The sequence below is a fragment of the Camarhynchus parvulus genome, chromosome 4 (genome assembly GCF_901933205.1).
Source record: "Camarhynchus parvulus chromosome 4, STF_HiC, whole genome shotgun sequence".
NCBI classification, from domain to species: domain Eukaryota; kingdom Metazoa; phylum Chordata; class Aves; order Passeriformes; family Thraupidae; genus Camarhynchus; species Camarhynchus parvulus.
In genome coordinates this window covers 1,166,999-1,190,764 of record NC_044574.1, presented here as the reverse complement: position 1 = coordinate 1,190,764, position 23,766 = coordinate 1,166,999, and the positions used below count along the sequence as shown (strand labels likewise).

General features: G+C 50.6%; 1 protein-coding gene across 1 annotated transcript in view; it reads right to left on the bottom strand.

Annotated features, from left to right (window-relative positions):
- EXOC6B (exocyst complex component 6B) overlaps window positions 1-23,766 on the bottom strand; it is a 324,643-nt gene that overhangs the window by 70,875 nt on the left and 230,002 nt on the right. The window contains exons 19-20 of the mRNA XM_030947367.1: window positions 14,567-14,708; window positions 1,359-1,432 (exon numbers count right to left, since the gene is read on the bottom strand). Coding sequence (XP_030803227.1) covers window positions 1,359-1,432; window positions 14,567-14,708 — 216 coding nt within the window. The remainder of the gene's footprint in view (window positions 1-1,358; window positions 1,433-14,566; window positions 14,709-23,766) is intronic.

Below are 23,766 nucleotides of genomic sequence, written 5' to 3'. Positions count from 1 at the left end.
TCGCGGCCTGGAGCTTGGAAAAGGCCCAGGGCCTCCACATTTCCCCACACCCAGGAGGCCACGGGCGCGTCGAGCACCGCAGTGAATAAAGCGCCAAGGAGCTAATGAAGATAAAAGTGTCAACACAGCCTGGTGATAACGCACACCTCTCCCATGGAGCTGCTGGGACCGTTTTTGCAAACAAATTTGGCAGTTCCTGGCGGGCCCGGGCCCGAAAAGCGGCGTCCTGATGTTATTAAAGTTAACACAAGTGTCGTGGGATGACAGATGGCTCCCCGCACATCAATTGGATTCTGAGGAGTTCTCAAACCCTGGCGGGTTGAAAGCAGCTCCAGCACGAATCAGAGGCAGGGGCAAGATCATCGATACAAGGGATTATGCAGATTTAAGAAATACCCTCGGCACCCGAAAGTTTTCAGAATGCAAACAACGTCAACCCCGCGAACAAGAGGCACTGCATCATGATGGCAGCAGGGACAAAGCCAGGGGGGTTTAACAGACAAAAAAAGATTGTTTTAATAGGAGAGAAGCATCAGTCATTGAGTCTTACTTCATTCAGACTTTCCCTCCAACCCATCCATCTTCAGTGCCAAGAGATGACAGGACCACCTCACTTTTCCCCCCGGCCTAGTGTATCAATAATGCCCATTTCTCCCCAAACAAATGACTCCCCAGAATGGCCCTTTTCCCAAAATTGGCTGCCAAGCTCCACAAAGGCCTCAGTACCTGCTATGGTCAACTTGGCTTCAACGGGGCCCCCTCCAGAGGTGGCCACCGATGGGTGGAGCCTTCCCCAACCATCTTCCCCAAGAGCCACTTTTGTCATTGCTGGCCGGGGAGCATCTGTGGAAGAGGGAACCGGGCCGGGGGGGTGGCCGAGGGACACAGACAGGGGACACAGAGAGGGGACACAAACGGGCACGGACACAGGGGAATGCAAATTCCTCCGCCCTCGCAAACGCCTCCGTGGGCATTCTCTGGGAACAAAGGTCCCCGAGGCGGGCGGGCTCTGCATCACTGCTCTCTCTGTTCCCAGCACCTGCTCGGCACCGGCCGCGGTCCCTCCGCCAAGGAGCCAAGGGCAGCACAATGGCCCCGTTGGCCAGGGTCAGGCCTGGCTTTCTTCCTCGCCCCCTTCCACCAGCCCTTTTCACCTCCACCATCTCCAGGAGCGCTCGGCGAGGAGGTGGCTTCGAGCGACGAGAGGAGGAGGAGGAGGAGGAGGAGGAGGGGGGAAATATAGGTCTCTGGCGTAAATCACTGACGCCGTTTCCCCTCCTCTCCCTTCCCTTAAGACCTGATGGTCTTCAGTCACACATCTTAAAAGCAAAACAAAAAACAAAAACACAAAGACTTACTTGTCTCAAGTCGATGAAGGCCAACTGCAGCGTGTCCCCTTGGAACCCAGGCACTGGGCCGGATCTGGCAAACTCTGTGGGAAAGAAAAGAGGATAAAAAGCGCCTTTAACTAACCATGGACAGGGAGATTGGCAGACGGATGACAGGGAAGACAAGAGAGGCTGGGGGAGAGGAGGACCGCGCTTCTAAGGAGTCATGTCTCCCTCCCTTCAGCGTCTTTGTTCGCCCTTCAAAATTCGTGTCATCAAAACACCATTAATTCCACCGTCCTGACAGCAAGGAAACTGTACTAATTCGACCTGAAATTTATTCCCATGAGCCGCACTGGGCTTCAGAGTATTTGTTTTGTGAACGGACAAACAACTCGCCCAGAAGAAAGGGGGGGATGGGGGTGGAAAAGTTTTTCCTCTCAACACAATAAAATCTTCAGCTGTGAAACTCTTTTCAGTTCCGAAAGCTATTTATATTTTAGGGCGCTGAAGGAATTTTCTAATTTCACGCCTGTCACCAGGCTCCATGAGCATTCATCAAAAAAATATGCCCAGCCGCGTCATTAATTATCAGGCAGCAGATTATTTGCATGATCTGGTGATGGCGCCTCTTGGTCAGCCCAAACGCGGAGACCCGCGGCCGTTGGGTGGCATTTTTATTTCTGGTGGATGAAGACATCTGACAACTGAATAACGTTGGCTTCTAAAGCGAAGAGAATATTTCCAAGGCCACATTTATCTCCTTCCAGCCTAATCTGGCCAAAATTTCATACTTTGGTTGTTCATTTTTCTCCTAATCCATTCCTTAAGCCGAACCTGAAACCGCTGAAGGGGCTTGAATGGATCCATCTTAGAGGACCTTGGTTCTTCCATGGCATTTAGCAGCTTTTCCTTGGGAATGCTCATGAGGCCGACGCCTGCACGCATCCCAGGGTGTCTTTTGAGGTTGGTTCTGCCCAACTTCACTTCATTTTCACCCTCTGCAGTTACAGCTTCATCTCCTCCCTCCTCACAGCCTCATGGCGCTGAGGGGACCTGGTTTGTGAGGCCACAACTCAACGCCACCAAAGGCTCGAGGGGCAGCACCTGCCTGGGGTTGAGTTGTGTGGCTCCTGCAGGCCCTGGAGGCGCTGGAGGAATGAAATGTTTCCTTGGGATGAAGCCAGGAGTGATGGCAAAAAAGAGAAAGGAAGGAAAATAGACACCAAATACAGATTTTTCAGTTGCATGGCCCATTATTGCCCATCTATCCCAGTTTTCACCCCACAGGGACCTTAAACAGCTCCTAAAGCTCCACAGAGATGAGGATCAGGGATGGCTGGGCAATATGGAAGGAGGATTTTGCCTTTCGTCTCCATGACTAATCAGAGGCACCAATGGACAAAGCGATTTCATGTCAGGTGGTCTTCGCCTTGAACACTTGTCCTCCCAGAAGTTTTCCCATTTCCAAGCCAAGGCCACAAAATCAGGAACATAAATCATCACGCTCCCATTTCCAAAGCTTCCCTAGAGCAGCCCAATCAGGGAGCAGCCCGTTGGCTCTAACAAGAAGAGATTAATGAGTGAAACACCAGGACTCAGTCCTGTCCCTCAACCGCCTCATTTCGGGGAAGCAAAGCAGGGTTATTAATCAGCTCCCTTGCTCCACCTTCCATTAAAACCTTGGGATGGAGAACATCCTTCAAGCCAGACACAGGCACCTCCAGGGGCACAGGGGACACTTCTCAGACTCTGCTTTTTAATAGTCTCAGATGCCAGAAGAGCTTTGAGATTGAAACCATCGCTCATCTTTGCAGTGATCACTCAAGTGACAACCGCTGCAGGACAGGAGCAAACACGGCTGGGAAATCATTGCTTTTATCTGAAGTTATGAGTCAAGGGGAGTGATAAACAAATAAAAACAGAAATTGTGGATGTGACTGTTCATGTTTCAATTTTGGATAGAAAAAGCTCAAACCAAAGTCAGCGGGAATAATCCATGGTCGTGCCTTTGGAGTTTTGCACAGGATGGGACTGGGATGAACATGAAGCTCTCCCCCTTCCCTGTGAGGGTGGGCAGGCCCTGGCACAGGTGCCCAGAGAAGCTGTGGCTGCCCCTGGATCCCTGGAAATGTCCCAGGCCAGGTTGGACATGGGGACTTGGAGCACCCTGGGACAGTGGAAGGTGTCCCTGCTATGGCAGAACATGGAACTGGATGATCCTGAAGGTCCCTCCATCCCAAACCATTCCATGGTTCCCTGAGATCAGTGCTGCTCAGCTCCAGCCAATTCCACTGACCAAACCCACAATATTCCGGGTGCAAAGAGCCCAAAGTGACTTCACATGTGTCCCTCAAAAACTGTTTTAATTAATCCTAACTGCAAAGGCATTTTAATGTAGTTTGCTATAAAATTTGACTACAGCCTGCCTGAGCCAGCAGGGAGGGAGGATCAACCAAACCCTCTGACTCTGATCTGCAAGGGATAAATCATCTTTACACATTCCTTCTACACCCCACTGTCCCATCTGGAACAATTATCCCGAAAGCCACATCAATCCTAAAACATTTTGGAAAAGCACAATACCTGAGAAACTAAAAATGTTTAGAAGTGAGAAATGGTGCTTGAGCACCTTCTCAAGGGGTGAAACTCCTCTGGGTGGCTCAGGGTTGGAGATGTCCCTGGGCTGAGGAACCCAACCACGATGTCCTACCCTCCAAGGATGGGGTCACCTCATGTTCCTGATTACATTTGGAGAAATCCTGGAAAAGAAACCCTGGAAGGATTGCGAGGAAAACGAGTTTCTATTTTGGATCAAGGGCCTCACAGCTGTTCAGCATCTATTTAGGAGCACACACGGAGTTGGGAAATTTAAGATCTTCCCCAAAGCATGAACTTCAAATCCTCATGAGAAAATGCCTGTGATTGTGAATGTTCTCACAAGGCTGGTGAATTTATCACCGCTGTCGGCTGCTTGTGAGAAACCCAAGGCAGATTCCATTCCAAGCCAGATTTCATCCCAAAACAGATTTTATCCCAAGACAGATTTTACCCCAAGACAGACTTCATCCCAAAAGAGATTTCATCTCAAGACAGATTTCATCCCAAGAGAGATTTAATCCCAGGACACGGCTGCTCCTTAGCAGCTCACCTTTAGCTGTCTCTGCCCATTGTCCCTTCCCACAGTTCCCTGCCCGTGGACGGGTTGGAACTGGATGGCCTTTAAGGTGTTTTCCATCCCAAACTGGATGGCCTTTAAGGTATTTTCCATCCAGAACTGGATGGCTTTTAAGGTTTTTTCCATCCCAAACCAGTCAGTGATTCCTAAGGAACCAACTGGAGGAAAGCTGGGAGAGCTATGGAGTGACGCTGCCCTTCAAAACTGAGATGGTCGCACATTGAGCCAACACTGATTTAAGCTGCAATTTTCACCAAAATCCTGAATAAATAATGCTCTGGAACCTTCTAGAGAAAGGTGACCCTGCCCATGGCTGGAACAAGATGGTCTTGAAGGTCCCTTCCATCCCAAGCCAATCTGTGATTCCTAAGGAAGCTACTGGATGAAGCCAGGAGAGTTATGGAGTGACACTTAGGATGGTGACACAGTGAGCCAACACAATTGAACAGCAATTCTCATCAAAAGACTCATCAACACTGAATTAACAAAGATCTGGAACCTTCTAGTGCAAGGTGTCCCTGCCCATGGCTGGAATGAGATCGTCTTTAATGTCCTTTCCAACCCAAATCCTACAATTCCGGGATTCTGTGATTGACATCCAAGAAATGCAGTGACATCCAAGCTGATATTCTCTTTGTCCCAGAAGAAATAATGTAGGGCTGATATTCTTTGTGTCCAAGGAGAAATAATGTAAAAGCCGATAATCTTTGTGTCCAAGGAGAAATAATGTAGGAGCTGATATTCCTTCTGTTCCAGAAGGACTGATGTAGGAGCTGACATTTTTCATGTCGCAGAAGAAACGAGAACAGGAATTCGGCTCAGACACACAAAAAAGCTGCAGAGGAATGAATGCAATGTTTCCCCTGGGCTGCTGGAGAAGGAGCTGCACCTCCTGTAATCGCAGGTCACACTTTACATACCAATGCCACCAACCCATTCTGAAGGAGGAATGAACAAAGTCTCGGAGCAAAAAAGGGCAAACAAAGAGGAGAGCGGAGCTTTAGAGGAGAGACACAGCCAGTTCTTCTTGGGTTTAATCTCCTCAAGCAGATTTCAGGATAATTTCCTCGGAACAACCGAGCGCAGTGTTGGCCTCAGTACTGTCGGATTCGTTCATTGCTCTGTCTTCACGACCAAGGCAAGTGGCAAACATAGCAAGCAACCTACAGAGCAGCCCCTTGAGCAGAAAATCACCGGAGAATAGAGCGGATCAGTATGCGGCTGTTTGTACAAAGCATTTAGCCAGGCTAAAGGTTTGAGGGGTTTGTGTTCAGGCCAAAAAAGTAATGTCTTTGCAAGGTCTACAGGCCTGGGCCACCCAGGGCAGGTCACAGGGGGACTCCAACCTCTCTTCCAAAACATTTCACTGATGAAAGAATCAAGGAACAGGAACCGTTAAGCCCTTTACAATGGACAAAGAATAAAGAGTTCAAAGGCACGGCAGAAAAGAGACATCCACTGTAAATTAATTAATTACAGCCAACGGGGGATCTCCCTGTGCCCCTGGCGCGGCTGCGCACGCGGGGACAGGGCCTTGCATGGATTGAGAGGTAAAAATGGACACAGACGGTGACTTCATCCCTCAAAAACATCATCTGAGGGCAAGATCTCCTCTGAATTACATGGGATTTGTGACGGCACCTCAGGGATGGAGGCTGAAGCAGCTCCCGGGGAAGGGAACGTGGACCAAACTGCTCACGGCCTCAGATGACATCTGGGGAATCAACCATCTCAGGATTCCTCAAGGAAGGATGGAGATCTTGAAGTCATCTTCCTTGGATAAAGCCTTGGAAGGCTGTCCTAGAAAAACCAAGTGATGGGACCTCCTTGGATAAAGCCTTGGAAGGTTGTCCTAGAAAGGCCAAGTGATGGGACCTCCTTGGATAAAGCCTTGGAAGGTTGTCCTAGAAAGGCCAAGTGATGGGACCTCCTTGGATAAAGCCTTGGAAGGTTGTCCTAGAAAACCAAGTGATGGGACGTCCTTGGATAAAGCCTTGGAAGGTTGTCCTGGAAAAACCAAGTGATGGGATCTCCTTGGATAAAGCCTTGGAAGGCTGTCCTAGAAAAACCAAGTGATGGGATCTCCTTGGATAAAGCCTTGGAAGGCTGTCCTAGAAAAACCAAGTGATGGGATCTCCTTGGATAAAGCCTTGGAAGGCTGTCCTAGAAAAACCAAGTGATGGGATCTCCTTGGATAAAGCCTTGGAAGGCTGTCCTAGAAAAACCAAGTGATGGGATCTCCTTGGATAAAGCCTTGGAAGGCCATCCTAAAAAAGCCGAGTGATGGGACCTCCTTGGATAAAGCCTTGGAAGGCTGTCCTAGAAAGGCCAAGTGATGGGATCTCCTTGGATAAAGCCTTGGAAGGCTGTCCTGGAAAAACCAAGTGATGGGATCTCCTTGGATAAAGCCTTGGAAGGTTGTCCTAGAAAGGCCAAGTGATGGGATCTCCTTGGATAAAGCCTTGGAAGGCTGTCCTGGAGAAGCCAAGTGATGGGACCTCCTGTTCTGTATCCCCAGGGACACAGCGACACCTTGAGCACACAGAGGCTGAAGAACAAACTCATGGACTCTGGAGAAGCTCACAGGTGGGAAAAAGTGAGAAATGCTGGGGAGGAATGGAGGCAAGAGGAACAGAGAGAAGATCCCAATTCCCACCCTGAGCTTCTCCTTCACCCAGTTTCCATACTGAGCTTCTCCTTCTCCCACACCATTCCCACACAGCCCCGCTCTGAAGCTGTTCCCCATTACAGCCCGAGCTCTCAGAGCTCATTCCCATCTGGGTAATTTCAGAGAGCTGTGGGAAGAGGGAGGAGTCACCCAAAACACTCTGAACTGGGTCAGATTAAAGAGAAACTTCTCTGCCTCGCCATCAAACGTTCCTCTGATGGAACAAAGATGAGCCTGGAGTGCTGTCACTGCACAGAAAGGAGTGGTCCCCGCCATGGGACACTGGCAGGGCTGAGGAGCACCCACAGCCCCAGGGAGGGACTCCCCAGGGCCTGACCACGAGATGTTTTTCAAGTTGAAGAGAGGGAAGCTCTTTAGAAGGATGCTGGAGATGCGTGCCAAGAAATTTGGAACAGAATCCATAGGAATGGCTAAAGAGTTGGGTCATGGACATCCACAGGTTCCCAGACCCGAACCCAAGGTGTTCAGTGGGTGTGTGTCCTGGCAGATGTGAAGTTCTCAGATCATTCAACACCAACACCAGCAAATGTGAACCGTGCCCATCCCACCACCAGTTCGAGAAAATGTGGAATTTCCATCCCTGGAACTGTCCAAGGCCAGGTTAGGGATCCAGCTTGGCCTTCCAGGGATCCAGGGGCAGCCACAGCTTCTCTGGGCACCCTGTGCCAGCCCCTGCCCACCCTGCCAGGCAGGAATTCCTTGCCAAGATCCCGCCATTCTCTCCATGGCATGAACGTAAGGGCAGCTCTTTGCTGAGCAGGGCAGCTGGAAATCACAAATCCCAAAATCATCACGGTTGGAAAAGATCACCCAGTGCAACCATGCCCAGCAGCACCAGGGCCAGCCCTGCCCCACGTCCCCAAGTGCCACATCCACAGGGCTGGAAATCCCTCAGGGATGGGCACTCCAAACCTCCCTGGGCATTCCCAATCCCTGACCCCCCTTTCCATGGGGAATATTCCCAATAACCCACCCTGAGCTCCCCTGAGGCCGTTCCCTCTGCTCCTGTCCCTGTTCCCTGGGATAAGATCCCAAATCCCCCCGGCTGTGCCCTCCTGGCAGGAGCTGTGCAGAGCCACAAGGGCCCCTGAGCCTCCTTTGCTCCAGGTGAGCCCCTTCCCAGCTCCTCGGGGATTCTGCAGCCCCTTCCCAGCTCCTCAGGGATTCTGCAGCCCCTTCCCAGCTCCTCGGGGATTCTGCAGCCCCTTCCCAGCTCCTCAGGGATTCCCCAGCCCTTTCCCAGCTCTGTTCCCTTCCCTGGCCATGCTCCAGCCCCTCAGGGTCTCTCCTGTTGGGAGGTGCCCAAATCTGACCCCAGGACCTGAGGCACATGGAGAGATCAGCACCTGTGGGGTGGACATTCCTCTCCTGATCTGTTCTGCTTAAACCTTCCCATCTCTCCACTACAACATTCCCATTTTCCCCCCCCCCAAATCCAGGTTTTTCCTGGTGCACTGCCACAGGACAGACACCAGTTGGGGATATCCTAAATCCAGCACCACAAACTCCAACCCCTCATGGATCACAGGTTGGAAGAACACCTGGGAGTCCTTGGGATCATGCCGAGGGAGAGGATGACTCCAGCATCATGGACAAATCCCGGCAGTTCCCCCAAATCCCAGGATTTCCACGTCAGAAATTCCCACCAGCCGGATGAGGCAGCCAAGAAGGAGGTGGGGAAGGGCTGTGCCAGGATCCACGTGGGCACATTTTGGGATGGAGAATTCCTCAGCCCAGCGGAGACATCTGGGTGTGAGCCCGGCTGATCCCCAGGAGAGGGCCTGACTAAAAATAGGGCGTTTAACGGAATCTGAAATATAAAGTTTTAGGGCTCTTTTAATTTCCCATAAAGCAGCAGTTAAAAGAGTTTGGAGATGATGGAATTGCTCATTTTATGATCTGAGGATTGCAAAAACCCCTCAGCCACTGCTGGAACCCGTTATGGAGATGGGAAACCCTTCCTAGGAGTGAGAACAGCCTTGATTATTTGGGATTTTTTGGCTGCCATCCCCAAATCTGGGTTGTTCCATTTGATTCCCACTATGTCTGAGGTAGAAGGGAGATGGAAAAATTATGCATTTATCAAGTTATATTTTTATATATATGTGGATTTATAGATATATTTATATATTTTATATATAAATATAATTATTATATAAATATATTTATATATTTATATATAAATATGTTTATATATTATATATTGATTAATATATAAAAACATAAATAAATCCACATATAAATATACATATATTATATTATATTATATTATATTATATTATATTATATTATATTATATTATATTATATTATATTATATTACACATATATATACATATATATACATATACATATATATATACATACATATATATATATGTGTATATATATATATATATGGATTTATCAGTTCAAAAAGAGCAGAGTGGGGCATTTAGGAGTTAAAAAGTCCCATTGCATTGTTAAATCTTGGATTATGGATGCATCCTGGGAGACAAGAAACCCTCTGAAAAAACGAAATTTTTTTTCTGAAAAAAGGAAAATTGCAAGTTCCCAAAAATTTTTGGGATTTTTTCCCCCTCTCCAGGGTTGGTTTTTTTTTTTCTTTTGCTTCTTTTTAACCCAGAAGTGTCTCCTAAACTGAAACACAATGAGGTGTGTCCCACTGAGTGCTTCTAGGTAGTTCATTTAAGCTGTGCCTTAGTCCAGGTTTAAAAGGGGGTGAGAGAAACTCACCATCCCAACCCCTGCCCCACAACACATCCCAAACCCGCCTCCAGCCCTTCCCTGGAGCCACTCGTGCCATCCAAGCGCTCAAATCCATGGAAAGCTGCTCCCAAACACCTTGGGAAACGCCTTCCTATTGGGAACGCCAGAGGATGTTCTCCCTGACCCCCCAGCACCCTGCATCTCCTGCAGGACCGGTCCAGCTGGACACTCCGTGGTCTCACCAGGATAAACCATGGAAAACAGCTCGGACATTCCCCACGGTTCTCCCATCACAAGCAACCCAAAGGGATTTTTACAACGTGGCTGCTCCGCTCTTTTCTCCTCTTTCACACCAAAAGTGGTGCTGATTATGGGATATCCAAATGAGGAGAACATGGAAGATCTGGCTATTGGGGTCTGTTTAATTCACTGTTTGTCCTCAGTCCTACAGCAGCTTCCTTTTGGAGGATCAGGAAATTAATAAAAATTTATAACCTGCATTTTCTGTGCTTCGAGCACACCAGAAAAGCACAGATTTAAGGAAGGGGGAGATTTAAACAGCAGGTGAGGGTCCCATAACAACCTCATCTTTCTGCCAAGCACCGCAGAATCCCAAAATCTCAGCATCCCAGACTGGTTTGGGTTGGAAGGGACCTTAAAGAGCATCTCCATCCCACCCCATCCATGGCAGGGACACCTCCCACTGTCCCAGGTGGATCCAGCCTGGCCTTGGGCACTGCCAGGGATCCAGGGGCAGCCCCAGCAAATCTGGGAATTCCAGCCCAGCCAGGAATTCCTTGCCAAGATGCCAGCCCATCTCCCCTTTCCCAGTGGGAGCCATTCCCTGGCTCCTGTCCCCACAGGCCTTCACCCCCTTCAAACTATGCCTAATATCCAATAAAATAATTCCCTTAATTCACCTCACCCGTCCTTTAACCAGATTATTTTTTCAGCATTCACAAACAACCTTAAAAAACTCCAGCATCAAAACTCTGCAGCCCCATTCCCTCATCATGGCACTCACTGGAAGTGCTCCAAACAGACACAAAATCCTATTTTAATGTATAAAAACTGCTGGATTGGGCAAGGTTTGGGAATGTGGGGAGAGGAAGAGGACAGAGGCACAAACTGTGAGGATGTTGACTTTCACACCTGTGCTTTCAGGTACAAAAAAGATTTAAAAATCACCAAAAAACACCGAGAATAAACCCCAACCTTGCAAACTGAAACTTATTTTCTGAACACACCACTTCTCTCTTGGAACGGGGTCACCCCAAAATTCAAACCTTGATGGATTTCTGCTGCAAAATAACCAAATTAAAGTGACTCCCAGGCTCAGCAGAGCCACCAGACGGACCCGTGGGGATGAGGGGCATGGATTGGCTGCTGGAAAGGAGAAGGATTTTGTCTGCTCAGGGCTGACAGTGATGGATGGGGAGGATCCAGCTCCAGCATCCATCTCCATTCCCTGCTCCAGTGGCACCTCGGGACGGGGCTGGGGACAGGTCCCTGACCCTGCTGCCAGGTTGGCGTCACCTGCTCCGGGATGTCTGAGTGCTCCTGGCCCGGGCTCCCCAAACAACAGGAATTTAAGGAATTGTGCTTTCCAACCTGCTCTGAAATCCCATCCATCTTCCTTGGCAGCAGCAGCTTTTAGGGAAGAGCTGCTGCTCCGTGGTCCATGTTATGGATGGGGGGGAAATTGCCAGATTTGGAGCCAAAAAAACCCAGGGAATTATTAAAGATGACAAATGTTTCCCATTATTCCCAGCTCTGGTGCCTGTCCCTCAGCAGAAACCCATGGGAGCACAGCTGCTCCCGAGGCTCTGAGGGGACATGAACCAGAGTCAGGAGTTTGGGGATCCAGGCAGCACCAGGATCAGGCATTGCTCGGTGAGTTACGGTGCAGCTGCACGATTTGGGTGGGAATCGTTAAACTGGGATCCTTCTCCCAGGCTGGTCAGCTGAGGGCTGGAAAACGGCAAGTGGATGTTAAAAAATGGAAAAACTCGTGTTGGAAACAGCAAAATTCCTGCTGGGGGGTTGTACCCAGCAGTAAATTTAATCTCAGTGTTGATGGGGGCAGCTGGAGTAAAATCTGGTCAGGAAAATGATGGATAAAGGCTGGAAGAACTTGGGTTGGTAATGGGAAGTGCCAGGGGATGGTGAAACCAACAGAAGATGTCACTGAGTCCCCTGGAGCCCTGGAAGTGTCCAAGGCCAGCCTGGATGGGGCTTGGAGCACCCTGGGATGGTGGGAAGTGCCCCTGGATGGGGTCTAAGTCCCTTTCCACCCAAAGCATTCCAGGATTCTGTGATAACACGAGACATCCCAATCTCCTCTTCAACCAGGAAAGCCAAAATGTGGATATTTGGGGTGGGGGGTGGGAATCCCTAAAATACCGAAAAATCCCTAAAATTGAAGATCACCTGGGGGATTCTTTAGGAACTCTATCAAGCTCTGGGTTCTCAACCACCACAGTCACGAATCCATCCCAGGATGAATCCAACAAACCCATCCCAGGATGAACCTGAACAAATCCACCCCAGGATGAATTCAACAAATCCATCTCAGGATGAATCCCAAAAAACCCATTTCAGGAAGAATCCCAACAAACCTCTCCCAGGATGAATCCCAACAAATCCAACCCAGGATGAATCCCAACAAACCCATCCCAGGATGAATCCCAACAAACCCATCTCAGGATGAATCCCAACAAACCCATCCCAGGATGAATCCCAACAAACCCATCTCCCTCGGAGGGAAGAGGATCCTGTGCAGGGGTGTGTTTGCTCTGCCTTACTTTAATTCCAAAACCTGGATTAAAAAGAGCATTTTCTCTGCTTTGGGCTCTGGTTTTTAACCCTTTCACTGAGCAGGACAAGCAGCAACTTGAGGGCAACCAGAGAATTCCAGCCCCAATTCGGGTGGGTGCCTGAAGAGCCAAAAGGGGCAGGTTTGGGAGGGGGGCACCACGAGCCCCTGGGGGGGCACCTGTCACTTTGTCACAAGACACCTCCTGCCCGGGCACAGCTGTCACTTTGTCCACCACTCTATGGCACACTCATATCCACCACTCTGACCTGGCACAGGGCTCACTCCAGGACACCTCATCTCCACCACTCTGACCTGGCACAGGGCTCACTCCAAGGACACCTCATCTCCACCACTCTGACCTGGCACAGGGCTCACTCCAAGGACACCTCATCTCCACCACTCTGACCTGGCACAGGGCTCACTCTGAGGACACCTCATCTCCACCACTCTGACCTGGCACAGGGCTCACTCCAAGGACAAAATTCCCTGCAGAGGGCTCACTCCAAGGACAAAATTCCCTGCAGAGAGCACAAAGGGCTGAGGCTGGGAGAGGACCAGAACTGGTGAAGAACATCAACTTCTTCAGCCACTCCAAGCCCCCTCCAACCCTGCCCTGGACACTCCCAGGGATGGGGCAGCCCCAGCTTCTCAGAACGAGTCATAAATAAACTGATTTTTGATTCGTGCACTCCAATCCCTCCTGTTTTTAAGAAACTCCATCCCAAAAAGCAGGGATGCTCTGGAGGAGTAAAATTGGATCTCTTGGAATCCTGTGTGCTGAAGATGCTCTGGGTGACCTCTGTGGGCACCCACCACCCCCAGACCTTGGCATGGCCACACTCCTGACCTGGGACCCCAAACACCAAGGGGCACAGCAGCACTGCAGGATTTTACCCCAAATTTGGGATTCTGCTTTGGGGTTACTCCTCTGCAGGTTGAGGGAAAGGACTCTGCGCACCATGGTCATTTTGGTGGGAGGATCCATTTGATTCCTGATCTACACTATCCCTTCTGATTCCTAATCTATCCCATTCTTTTGATTCTTAATCTATCCTATTTCTTCTGATTCCTAACCCATCCCATTTCTTTTGCCAGTTCAAACAAATATAAATATAAATATAAATATAAATAGAAATAGAAATAGAAATAGAAATGGCAATATGCAGTTGTAGATATAGATATAAGATATAAATTATAGATATAAAAGATACAAATATAGATATAATATAGATATAAAGATATAATATAAAGATATAGATATAATATAATATAGATATATATATAATATAATATAAATATATTTGTTAAGATATATAGATACAAAAGATATAAAGATATAAAGATATAAAGATATAAAGATATAAAGATATAAAGATATAAAGATATAAAGATATAAAGATATACAGATATAAGATATAGATATAGATATAGATATAGATATAGATATAGATATAGATATAGATATAGATATAGATATAGATAAATATAGAAATAGAAATAGAAATAGAAATAGAAATATAATAGAAATAGAAATATCATTTTAATACAAATACCTTAATGTCACACATAATTTCATGTAATGCACTAATAATTCTTTTTGATTTATACCCTCTAGTAACTTTAATTAAAACCTTTTCTTCATTTTCTCCTGTCTGGTCAATAAATAACTAATTTTATAAACAGAACTGACCCACCACTCTTAAAACTCATGGGCCCAAGTCCCATTTTAGGTGTGGGCCACCTCGATTTAAATGTTCCCCAAACCCTGAGCCCGAGGCAGAGCAGGAGTTCCCCCTGGGTCCGTGACCAAGCCAAGGACAGGGACAGGGCAGGCTGGGCGCTTACGTTCGCACTCCTCCACGTCCAGGTTGAACTGGTGCAGGGCGCCCAGCGTCAGCTGCCTCACCTCGGCCTCCAGCAGCAGCTGCAGCAGCGACGTTGAGAGGTGCTTGCAGGCCGACATGCAGGCCGTCTGGGCCACCTTCCCCTGCAGGACAAACGGACACTCGTCAGGGACACCGGCGCAAAAAGCCACCGCGGGACTTCTGCGAGCAACCCCCTTGGTAAAGCCACCAGAGAACTCCTGCAGCCCAGCCAAAACTCCTCAGTAAAGCCATCAGAGAACTCCTCCAGCCCAGCCCAAACATCTTAAGTAAAGCCACCAGAGAACTTTTCCAGCCCAGCCAAAACTCCTCAGTAAAGCCACCAGAGAACATCTCCAGCTCAATCAAACATCCTCAGTTAAAGCACCACATAACTTCTCCAGCCCAGCCAAAACTCCTCAGTTAAATCCACCAGAGAACTTCTCCAGCTCAGCCAAACTGCCTCAGTTTAAGCCATCAGTACAGAACTCCTGCAGCCCAGCCAAAACTCCTCAGTAAAGCCCCCAGAGAACTTCTCCAGCTCAGTCAAACATCCTCAGTTAAAGCACCAGAGAACTTCTCCAGAGCAGCCTAACCTCCTCAGTAAAGCCACCAGAGAACTTTTCCAGCCCAGCCCAAACATCTTCAGTAAAAGCCACTAGAGAACTCCTCCAGCCCAGCCCAAACATCCTCAGTAAAGCCACCAGAGAACTTCTCCAGCTCAGTCAAACATCCTCAGTTAAAGCACCAGAGAACTTCTCCAGAGCAGCGTAACGTCCTCAGTTAAAGCCACCAGAGAACTGCTCCAGCCCAGCCCAAACATCTTCAGTAAAGCCACCAGAGAACTTCTCCAGCTCAGCCAAAACTCCTCAGTAAAGCCACCAGAGAACTCCTCCAGCCAAAACTCCTCAGTTAAATCCACCAGAGAACTTCTGCAGCTCAGTCAAACCTCCTCAGTTAAAGCACCACAGAACTTCTCCAGCCCAGCTAAAACCCCTTAGTTAAATCCACCAAAAAACTTCTCCAGCCCAGCCCAAATCTCCTTAGTAAAGCCACCACAGAACTTCTCCAGCCCAGCCAAAACCCCTCAGTAAATCCACCAAAGAACTTCTCCAGCCCAGCCCAAATCTCCTTAGTAAAGCCACCACAGAATTTCTCCAGCCCAGCCAAAACCCCTCAGTTAAATCCACCAAAGAACTTCTCCAGCCCAGCCCAGCCTCCTCAGCGTGTCCCATCTGTGATGGGATCTTCCCACAGCGCTCAAGGCCACAGCCACCATCTCCCAAGGGAATCCCCACTGGAAGCGCCCATGGCTGAGGGAAGGGTTAGGCCTTGTTGGGTGCAGCTGGGAAAAGCTCTGATCCAGGAGAGCTCCGGGGTGCCCAGAGCTCAAAGTGTTCTTGTCACATCCTAACACGGGCAAGACAGCATCCCATTGATTATCAGGGAATCATGGAATGTTTGGCTGGGAAGGGACCCTAAAGCCCATTTCATTCCATGGCCAGGGACACCTCCCACTGTCCCAGGTTGCTCCAAGCCCCAGCGTCCAACCTGACCTTGGACATTCCCACCCACAACCTGACCCTCTCTACGGCAGGTAGAGGGTCTGCACCAGGAATTAACCCCATAAAAATGGGGAAATCCTTTGGGATTCAGCCCAACCCCTCAGGCTGACACCACAGGGAACGATCCCGATGCCTGCGTGTGCAACGCCGCCAGGGAGGTTTTGGATCATGGCGCTGCCCCGAAAACAGCTCCAGCAGGAGATTATCTTCTCAAACACTCACAAAAGACTCTTAACACGCTTTCCTGGCACCGAGGCGTGGTTTGGGAGCTCTCACCGACTCTCAGACGCGCTTTACAAGCTGTGTTTAAACTGGGATTAAACGCGGAGTTTACGCCGCGTTTCCAGCTCGGCACCGCCGGTTTCGTTACCGCGGCACGGCAACGTTTGATCCCTGTGCTGGGAAGGGCTTTTTTCCCAGCTCTGCAAACTTGGTTTGGATCTTCAGGCCACATCCATCTTCAGCAGGAGGGAAAGATGGGGTTTTTTATTTAAAAAGGGAGCCGAGCCGTGCGTCGCAGGGCAGGGTGCTCCATCTCCGGCCCGCCGCCGCTCCCAGGCTCCGGAGCGTCCATCACTCACCTCCCAACAAACACCTGCACCAAAATGAAGATGAAGCATGGCAACCATAAAGTTTAGCAGAGCTCTGGGGTTTTTTCTTTGCTTTTCATCATTTGTTTGTGCTCTTCTGACACGCTGGGTTATTTAAAACCCTACTCGTGCCCATTCCTCATCTCCAGGAGCTGCGGGAAGTACGGCGCTGCCCGGCTGTGATTTTTCTTCATTAATTCCAACAGACACTCGAGATTTTGCTGTGGCGAGGAGTTTTGACGGAATCAGGGAATATCCTGAGTTGGGAGAGACCCACAGGATCGTGGATCCAAGCCCTGGCCCTGCACAGACACCCCAAAATCCCACCCTGTCCATGCAAGAGGTGCCCAAATACTCCTGGAGCTCTGGCAGCCTCGGGGCTGTGCCCATTCCTTTGGGGAGACTGGGCAGTGCCCAGAACCCTCTGGATGAGGAACCTTTCCCTGATCTCCAGCCTGAGCCTCCCCTGGAACAGCTCCAGGCATCCCCTGGGTGCTGTCCCTGTCACCGCTGCCCCTCAGGAGGAGCAAACCCCACCGAGACTCCCCTGAGCCTCCTCTGCTCCAGCTGGACATTCCAAACGTCCTCAAGCCCTCCATGTGTCACTGGGATGTCCCAGTTGGAAGCAGAGGATGGGAAATCAGAGCTCTGCAGCCAAGCCCTGGGATGCTGCTGAGGGCAGGGGATGGGGCTCCTGACCCCTCCTGGAAGAGCAGGAGAAAATCCCTGGAGTAGCTCGTGTTCCACATCAGTGGGAATTTACAGAGGGTTGTAACTCCTGGAGAAGCCCTGGAGGTTCTCACTTCCAGGTGAACGATGGAATGGTTTGGGTTGGATCTTAAATTCCAGCCCATTCTCCCTCATCCATGGGCAGGGACACCTCCCACTGTCCCAGGTGGATCCAAGCCCCAGTGTCCAACCTGGCCTGGGCACTGCCAGGGATCCAGGGGCAGCCCCAGCAAATCTGGGAATTCCAGCCCAGCCAGGAATTCCTTGCCAAGATGCCAGCCCAATCTCCCCTTTCCCAGTGGGAGCCATTCCCTGGCTCCTGTCCCTGCAGGCCTTGTCCCCAGTCCCTCTCCAGCTCTCCTGCAGCTCCTGCAGGCACTCTGAGCATTCCCTGGAATTTTCCCTTCTCCAGGGGAACACCCCTCAGGATGAACTTCATTACTTTCCCCTGTGATCACCTCCCCAGCCTGCCCAGGTCCCACTGGGTGCCCTCCTCTCCCACTCTACACAAAATAAAAACCCCAGGAAGGTTTTTCTGTCCCTTCTGAGCAAAATTTCAGAGGAACAACCCCGTAACACCCCAAGCAGGGGTCAGATCAACCTGTGGAGGAACCCCAAGGGTGACCCACATCTGCCCTGGGCACCAATTTCTGGTCAGGAGAGAGTGAATGAGAAATGACCCCATGAGTGGGTGAAAAAGAGCAAACAACTGAGATTAAATGTCACATAATTAAATCCCAAACAGGGAAAATGGGATGGGAAAAGCAATTTCATCACCAGGGCTTGGCAGCACCACGACCCTGAGAGGCTTCCCCGAGTGGAAGGGGCACTTCAGGATGTTCCTTATGGGAATGTTCCCCCGGAGTTATTACAGAGATGGCAAAGGAGATCCAAAGGAGCCCAGAAGCAGCTTCTGGCTCAGCCTCCCCTCCTTCCGCCTTTCCCACACAGGATTAGGCCAGGCCTAAAAGTGTTTCAGGTGCAAATGCCCGCTGTCCCCACTGTGAACCTGAATCTTCTCAGGCCAGCTGAGAACATGACCGCTTATTTCCATTATCCTTGAGGTTTAAACACCTAAAAGTATTTTCTTTAAAAAACACTCAGTTTTTCCTCTCACAGAACACACAGACGCCTCACAGTTTAGATCCAGTATTACCTGAAGAAAAGCGAAAGTATATGGAATTATTTTTTTTTCTGCTTTTTAAGCCTGAATCTCTTTTTTCCCCCTTATATTTATTATCAGAGAACTCGGAGATGCCACAGGAGTTTCAATCACGGTGTTAAATGTCTGCTCAGAGAACAGAAGGTACCAGCAGGGATGAGCAGCAGCTCCTGCCCTGGGCACCCAGATTTAAAACCCTCCCAGAATTTATGGCTTTCACTCCTTATAAATAAGACCCGACTTAATCCTTTCCTGCCTCACCCCTGCGCTCCACGAGTTACAGCAGCTCCTTATAAAGTCAGCCCTGGCTCGTGAACATCAATTTCAGGCCGTTTCCCCGGGAATACAGCGGGAAATCTGCTGGATAAGCAGCTGCTGCTGACAGGAGACAAACGAGCGCGCGGCCGCTGATATATCAGCGCTAATAAGCTGCCGCTGCGGCTGAAGGCTGTTTGTATTCCCGCTTGGAATGGCTGTGGCTGGCAGGAATCAGCACATCCTCCTGCCACAGATGCCCACCTCGGCTCTCAGGAGCTTATTTATGATGGGGTTTCGCTTCGTGGTGGGTTTTTTTTGGTTTTTTTGAGTTTTCCTGCAGCGCTGGAAGAGCTGGACTCGCCCGGGACACACAGAGCTGAGTCTGGCATGGACGTGTTTGCCACAGTCAGAGCCCTCCCGAAATCATTACCCACCCCAACTCTCCTGAAACTGTTACCCTCCTGAAATGGTTACCTGCCCCAGTCATCCCAAAATCATTATCCACCCCAAGCCTCCCAAAATGGTAACGTGCCCCAATCCTCCCAAAATCATTACTCACCCCAATCCTCCCAAATTCATTACCCTCCTAAAATTGTTACCCTCCTGAAATGGTTACCCGCCCCAACCCTCCCAAAATTGTAATGCACCCCAATCCTCCCAAAATCATTACTCACCCCAACCCTCCCAAAATCATTACCCACCCCAATCCTCCCAAATTCATTATCCTCCTGAAATGGTTACCTGCCCCAACCCTCCCAAAATCATTACCCACCCCAACCCTCCCAAAATGGTAACGTGCCCCAATCCTTCCAAAATCATTACCCACCCCAATCCTCCCAAATTCATTACCCTCCTAAAATTGTTACCCTCCTGAAATGGTTACCCGCCCCAACCCTCCCAAAATTGTAATGCACCCCAATCCTCCCAAAATCATTACTCACCCCAACCCTCCCAAAATCATTACCCACCCCAATCCTCCCAAATTCATTATCCTCCTGAAATGGTTACCTGCCCCAACCCTCCCAAAATCATTACCCCCCCCAACCCTCCCAAAATGATAACGTGCCCCAATCATTCCAAAATCATTACCCACCCCAATCCTCCCAAATTCATTACCCTCCTGAAATCGCTACCCACCCCAACCCTCCCGAAATCATTACCCACCCCAACCCTCCCAAAATGGTTACCCTCCCAAAATGGTTACCCACCCCAACCCTCCCAAAATCGTTACTCACCCTAACCCTCCCAAAATGGTAACGTGCCCCAATCATCCCAAAATCATTACCCACCCCAACCCTCCCGAAATCATTACTCTCCCAAAATCATCACTCTCCCAAAATCATCACCCTCCCCAACCCTCCTGAAATTGTTACCCACACCAACCCTCCCAAAATCATTACCCACCCCAACCCTCCCAAAATCATTACCCTCCTGAAACTGTTACCTGCCCCAACCCTCCCAAAATGGTTACCCACTCCAACCCTCCTGAAATGGTTACCTGCCCCAACCCTCCCAAAATCGTTACCCACTCCAACCCTCCTGAAATGGTTACCTGCCCCAACCCTCCCAAAATCATTACCTACCTCAACCCTCCCAAAATCATTACCCTCCCGAAATGGTTACCCACCCCAATCATCCCAAAATCGTTACCCACCCCAACCCTCCCAAAATCATCACCCTCCCAAAATGGTTACCCACTCCAACCCTCCTGAAATGGTTACCCACCCCAACCCTCCAAAAATCATTATCCTCCTGAAATGGTTACCCTCCCAAAATGGTTACCAGCCCCAATCATCACAAAAATCGCCACCCACCCCAACCCTCCCAAAATCGTTACCCACCCAATATTGTTACTCACCCCAACCCTCCCAAAACCATTACCCACCCAAAACCATTACCCACCCCAACCCTCCCGAAATGTTTGGTTCCCCTCCCGGCACGGTGCCCCGCCCCACCCTCGGTGCGGCGCCAGGACCCGTGCCCTGGCACGCAGCGGGATCCCCGAGGTGCCACCGCGGCCGTCGGGAGCTCAGAGGAGCCGCCGCGCTCAGCCGGCCCTGCGCTAATTCCCCGATGATTTTCGGGAGCGTGGCACAAGCTGGGGCACTCCCAAAGGCCTTGTCCCCGTGCCAGCACCCTGAGCAAGCACCGGTGACGTCCTGATCCTGCTCCCCAGAGTGGCTCCAGCCCTGCCTGGGTTTCAGGAACAGCTTCCCTTCTCCAGGGGAACACCCCTCAGGATGAACTTCATGAGCTTCCCCTGTGCTCACCTCCCCAGCCTGCCCAGGTCCCACTGGGTGCCCTCCTCTCCCACTCTACACAAAATAAAAACCCCAGGAAGGTTTTTCTGTCCCTTCTGAGCAAAATTTCAGAGGAACAACCCCGTAACACCCCAAGCAGGGGTCAGATCAAATTGTGGAGGAACCCCAAGGGTGACCCACACCTGCCCTGGGCACCAATTTCTGATCAGAGAGAGTGAATGAGAAGGGACACCCTGGTCAGGAGAGAGTGAATGCTCACACACCCTGGTCAGGAGAGAGTGAATGAGAAGGGACACCCTGGTCAGGAGAGAGTGAATGAGAAGGGACATCCTGGTCAGGAGAGAGCGAATGCCCACACACCCTGGTCAGGAGAGAGTGAATGCCCACACACCCTGGTCAGGAGAGAGTGAATGAGAAGGGACATCCTGGTCAGGAGAGAGCGAATGCCCACACACCCTGGTCAGGAGAGAGCGAATGAGAAGGGACATCCTGGTCAGGAGAGAGCGAATGCCCACACACCCTGGTCAGGAGAGAGCGAATGCCCACACACCCTGGTCCCTCCAGCTCAGGAACAATTTGTCCAAAGGACAGAATGAGATCTGGACAGGCAGCGAAGAGCGGGAATGCAGCCCTGAGCTGAGCACTCTGCAGGGAAAGGGGAAAACAAACACCTCAAAGGCACCAATGCTCATTTGCCGATGGGGCAGAAAACTGAAGAGCTTCAAACCACGCAAAGCAATCCCAGGAACAGCTCTGTGGGGTCATTCATTTATTTACGACCTTCGCAAATCCCATCAAAACCTGGATTTGCACTGGCAAGAATGGGGATCACGGGTGAAAGCTGACAGATCTCCACAGCCAAGATGCCCAAACCTCTCCCTGGTCCAACCTCAGTCAAACAAAGCCATTCCAAGGGTCTTATCCCAGCAAAATCCACGGATTTATTGTTTTGTGGCTCATTCCTGGCAATGAATCCCTCTGCCCACAGCTCCTGATGGAGCCTCGGGGTTGCCATGACACCTCTCAAGGTGACACTGCCCTCCCCGGGCCACCCAGGATCCCTCTGGACACACAGGAAGGATCCAGAAGGTTCCCTGTGGATCCAGGTGACCCAGGATCCCTCTGGACATTCAGGAAGGATCCAGAAGGTTCCCTGTGGATCAAGGTGACCCAGGATCCCTCTGGACATTCAGGAAGGATCCAGAAGGTTCCTCCCTGTAGCTCAAGGTGACACTGCCCTCTCTGTGCCACCCAGGATCCCTCTGGACACGCAGGAAGGATCTAGAAGGTTCCTCCCTGTGGCTCAAGGTGACTCAGGATCCCTCTGGATACACAAGAAGAATCCAGAAGGTTCCTCCCTGTGGCTCAAGGTGACACTGCCCTCCCTGTGCCACCCAGGATCCCTCTGGACACGCAGGAAGGATCCAGAAGGTTCCCTGTGGCTCAAGGTGACCCAGGATCCCTCTGGACATGCAGGAAGGATCCAGAAGGTTCCACGTGGCTCAAGGTGACCCAGGATCCCTCTGGACACAAAGAAAGAATCCAGAAGGTTCCTCCCTGTGGCTCAAGGTGACCCAGGATCCCTCTGGACACGCAGGAAGAATCCAGAAGGTTCCCTGTGGATCAAAGTGCCACTGCCCTCCCTGTACCACCAAGATCCCTCTGGACACAGAGGAAGGATCCAGAAGGTTTCTCCATGTGGCTCAAGGTGACCCAGGATCCCTCTGGACATGCAGGAAGGATCCAGAAGGTTCCCTGTGGCCACTCCAAGCACTGAACGGGAGGAGCCAAGCTCCAAATCTCTTCCAGAGATGCAGCCAAGGGGGTCCTACCAGAACACACCACCACAGCATCACTGAGGCTGGAAAAGCCCTCCAGGATCACCGAGTCCAGTCTGCGACCCAGCCACAGCTCGTCCCCATCCTGAGCGCTGAGTGCCACGTCCAGGTGGCACCTCCAGGCTTTGGGACTCACCCTGGGCCATCCCAAAGCCCAGCGTCCATCCTGCTTGAGGAGACCAGCCACGAAATCCTCTCTTTCCATGCCGATGCCATCCCTGGGCAGACGGGGAAGGCGCTGGGCTCCCGGGGCAGCCCCGGTGGGGAAGGGGCGCGCGGAGGCTCCGGAGCCGGCCCCGCTGCCGGGAGCAGCGTTTGTTTAGACACGGCCAATCTGTTCCCAATCAGGGAGAGGAAACGCCAAGAGGCTGCCTTGTTAATTAAGGGACTGGCTATCAAAGGACTCATTAAGAGCTACTGAAATGGAATGGTTGTTCAAATAAATACCCATTAATCTTAACGTGCAATCAGGAACGCGCTGCCAGTCCCCGCCACCCTGCAGGAGCACCTCTGGCTGCCAGGGAATCGTGGAATGGGTTGGGCTGGACCCCAAAGATCACCCAGGTCCACCCTGACACCTCCCACTACCCCAGGGCGCTCCAAGCCCTGTCCTTGGGCTCCTCCAGGGGTCCAGGGGCAGCCACAGCCTCCCATCACCTGTTGGTGCCTCCTGGCCCCAACCAGGTGGGATGCGGTCCCAGAAATCCAAACCCAGCTCCTGCTGTAGCAGGAGAACCCTCCCAGCGACTCCCCGAGGAATTAACACAGCGTTTCCATGGA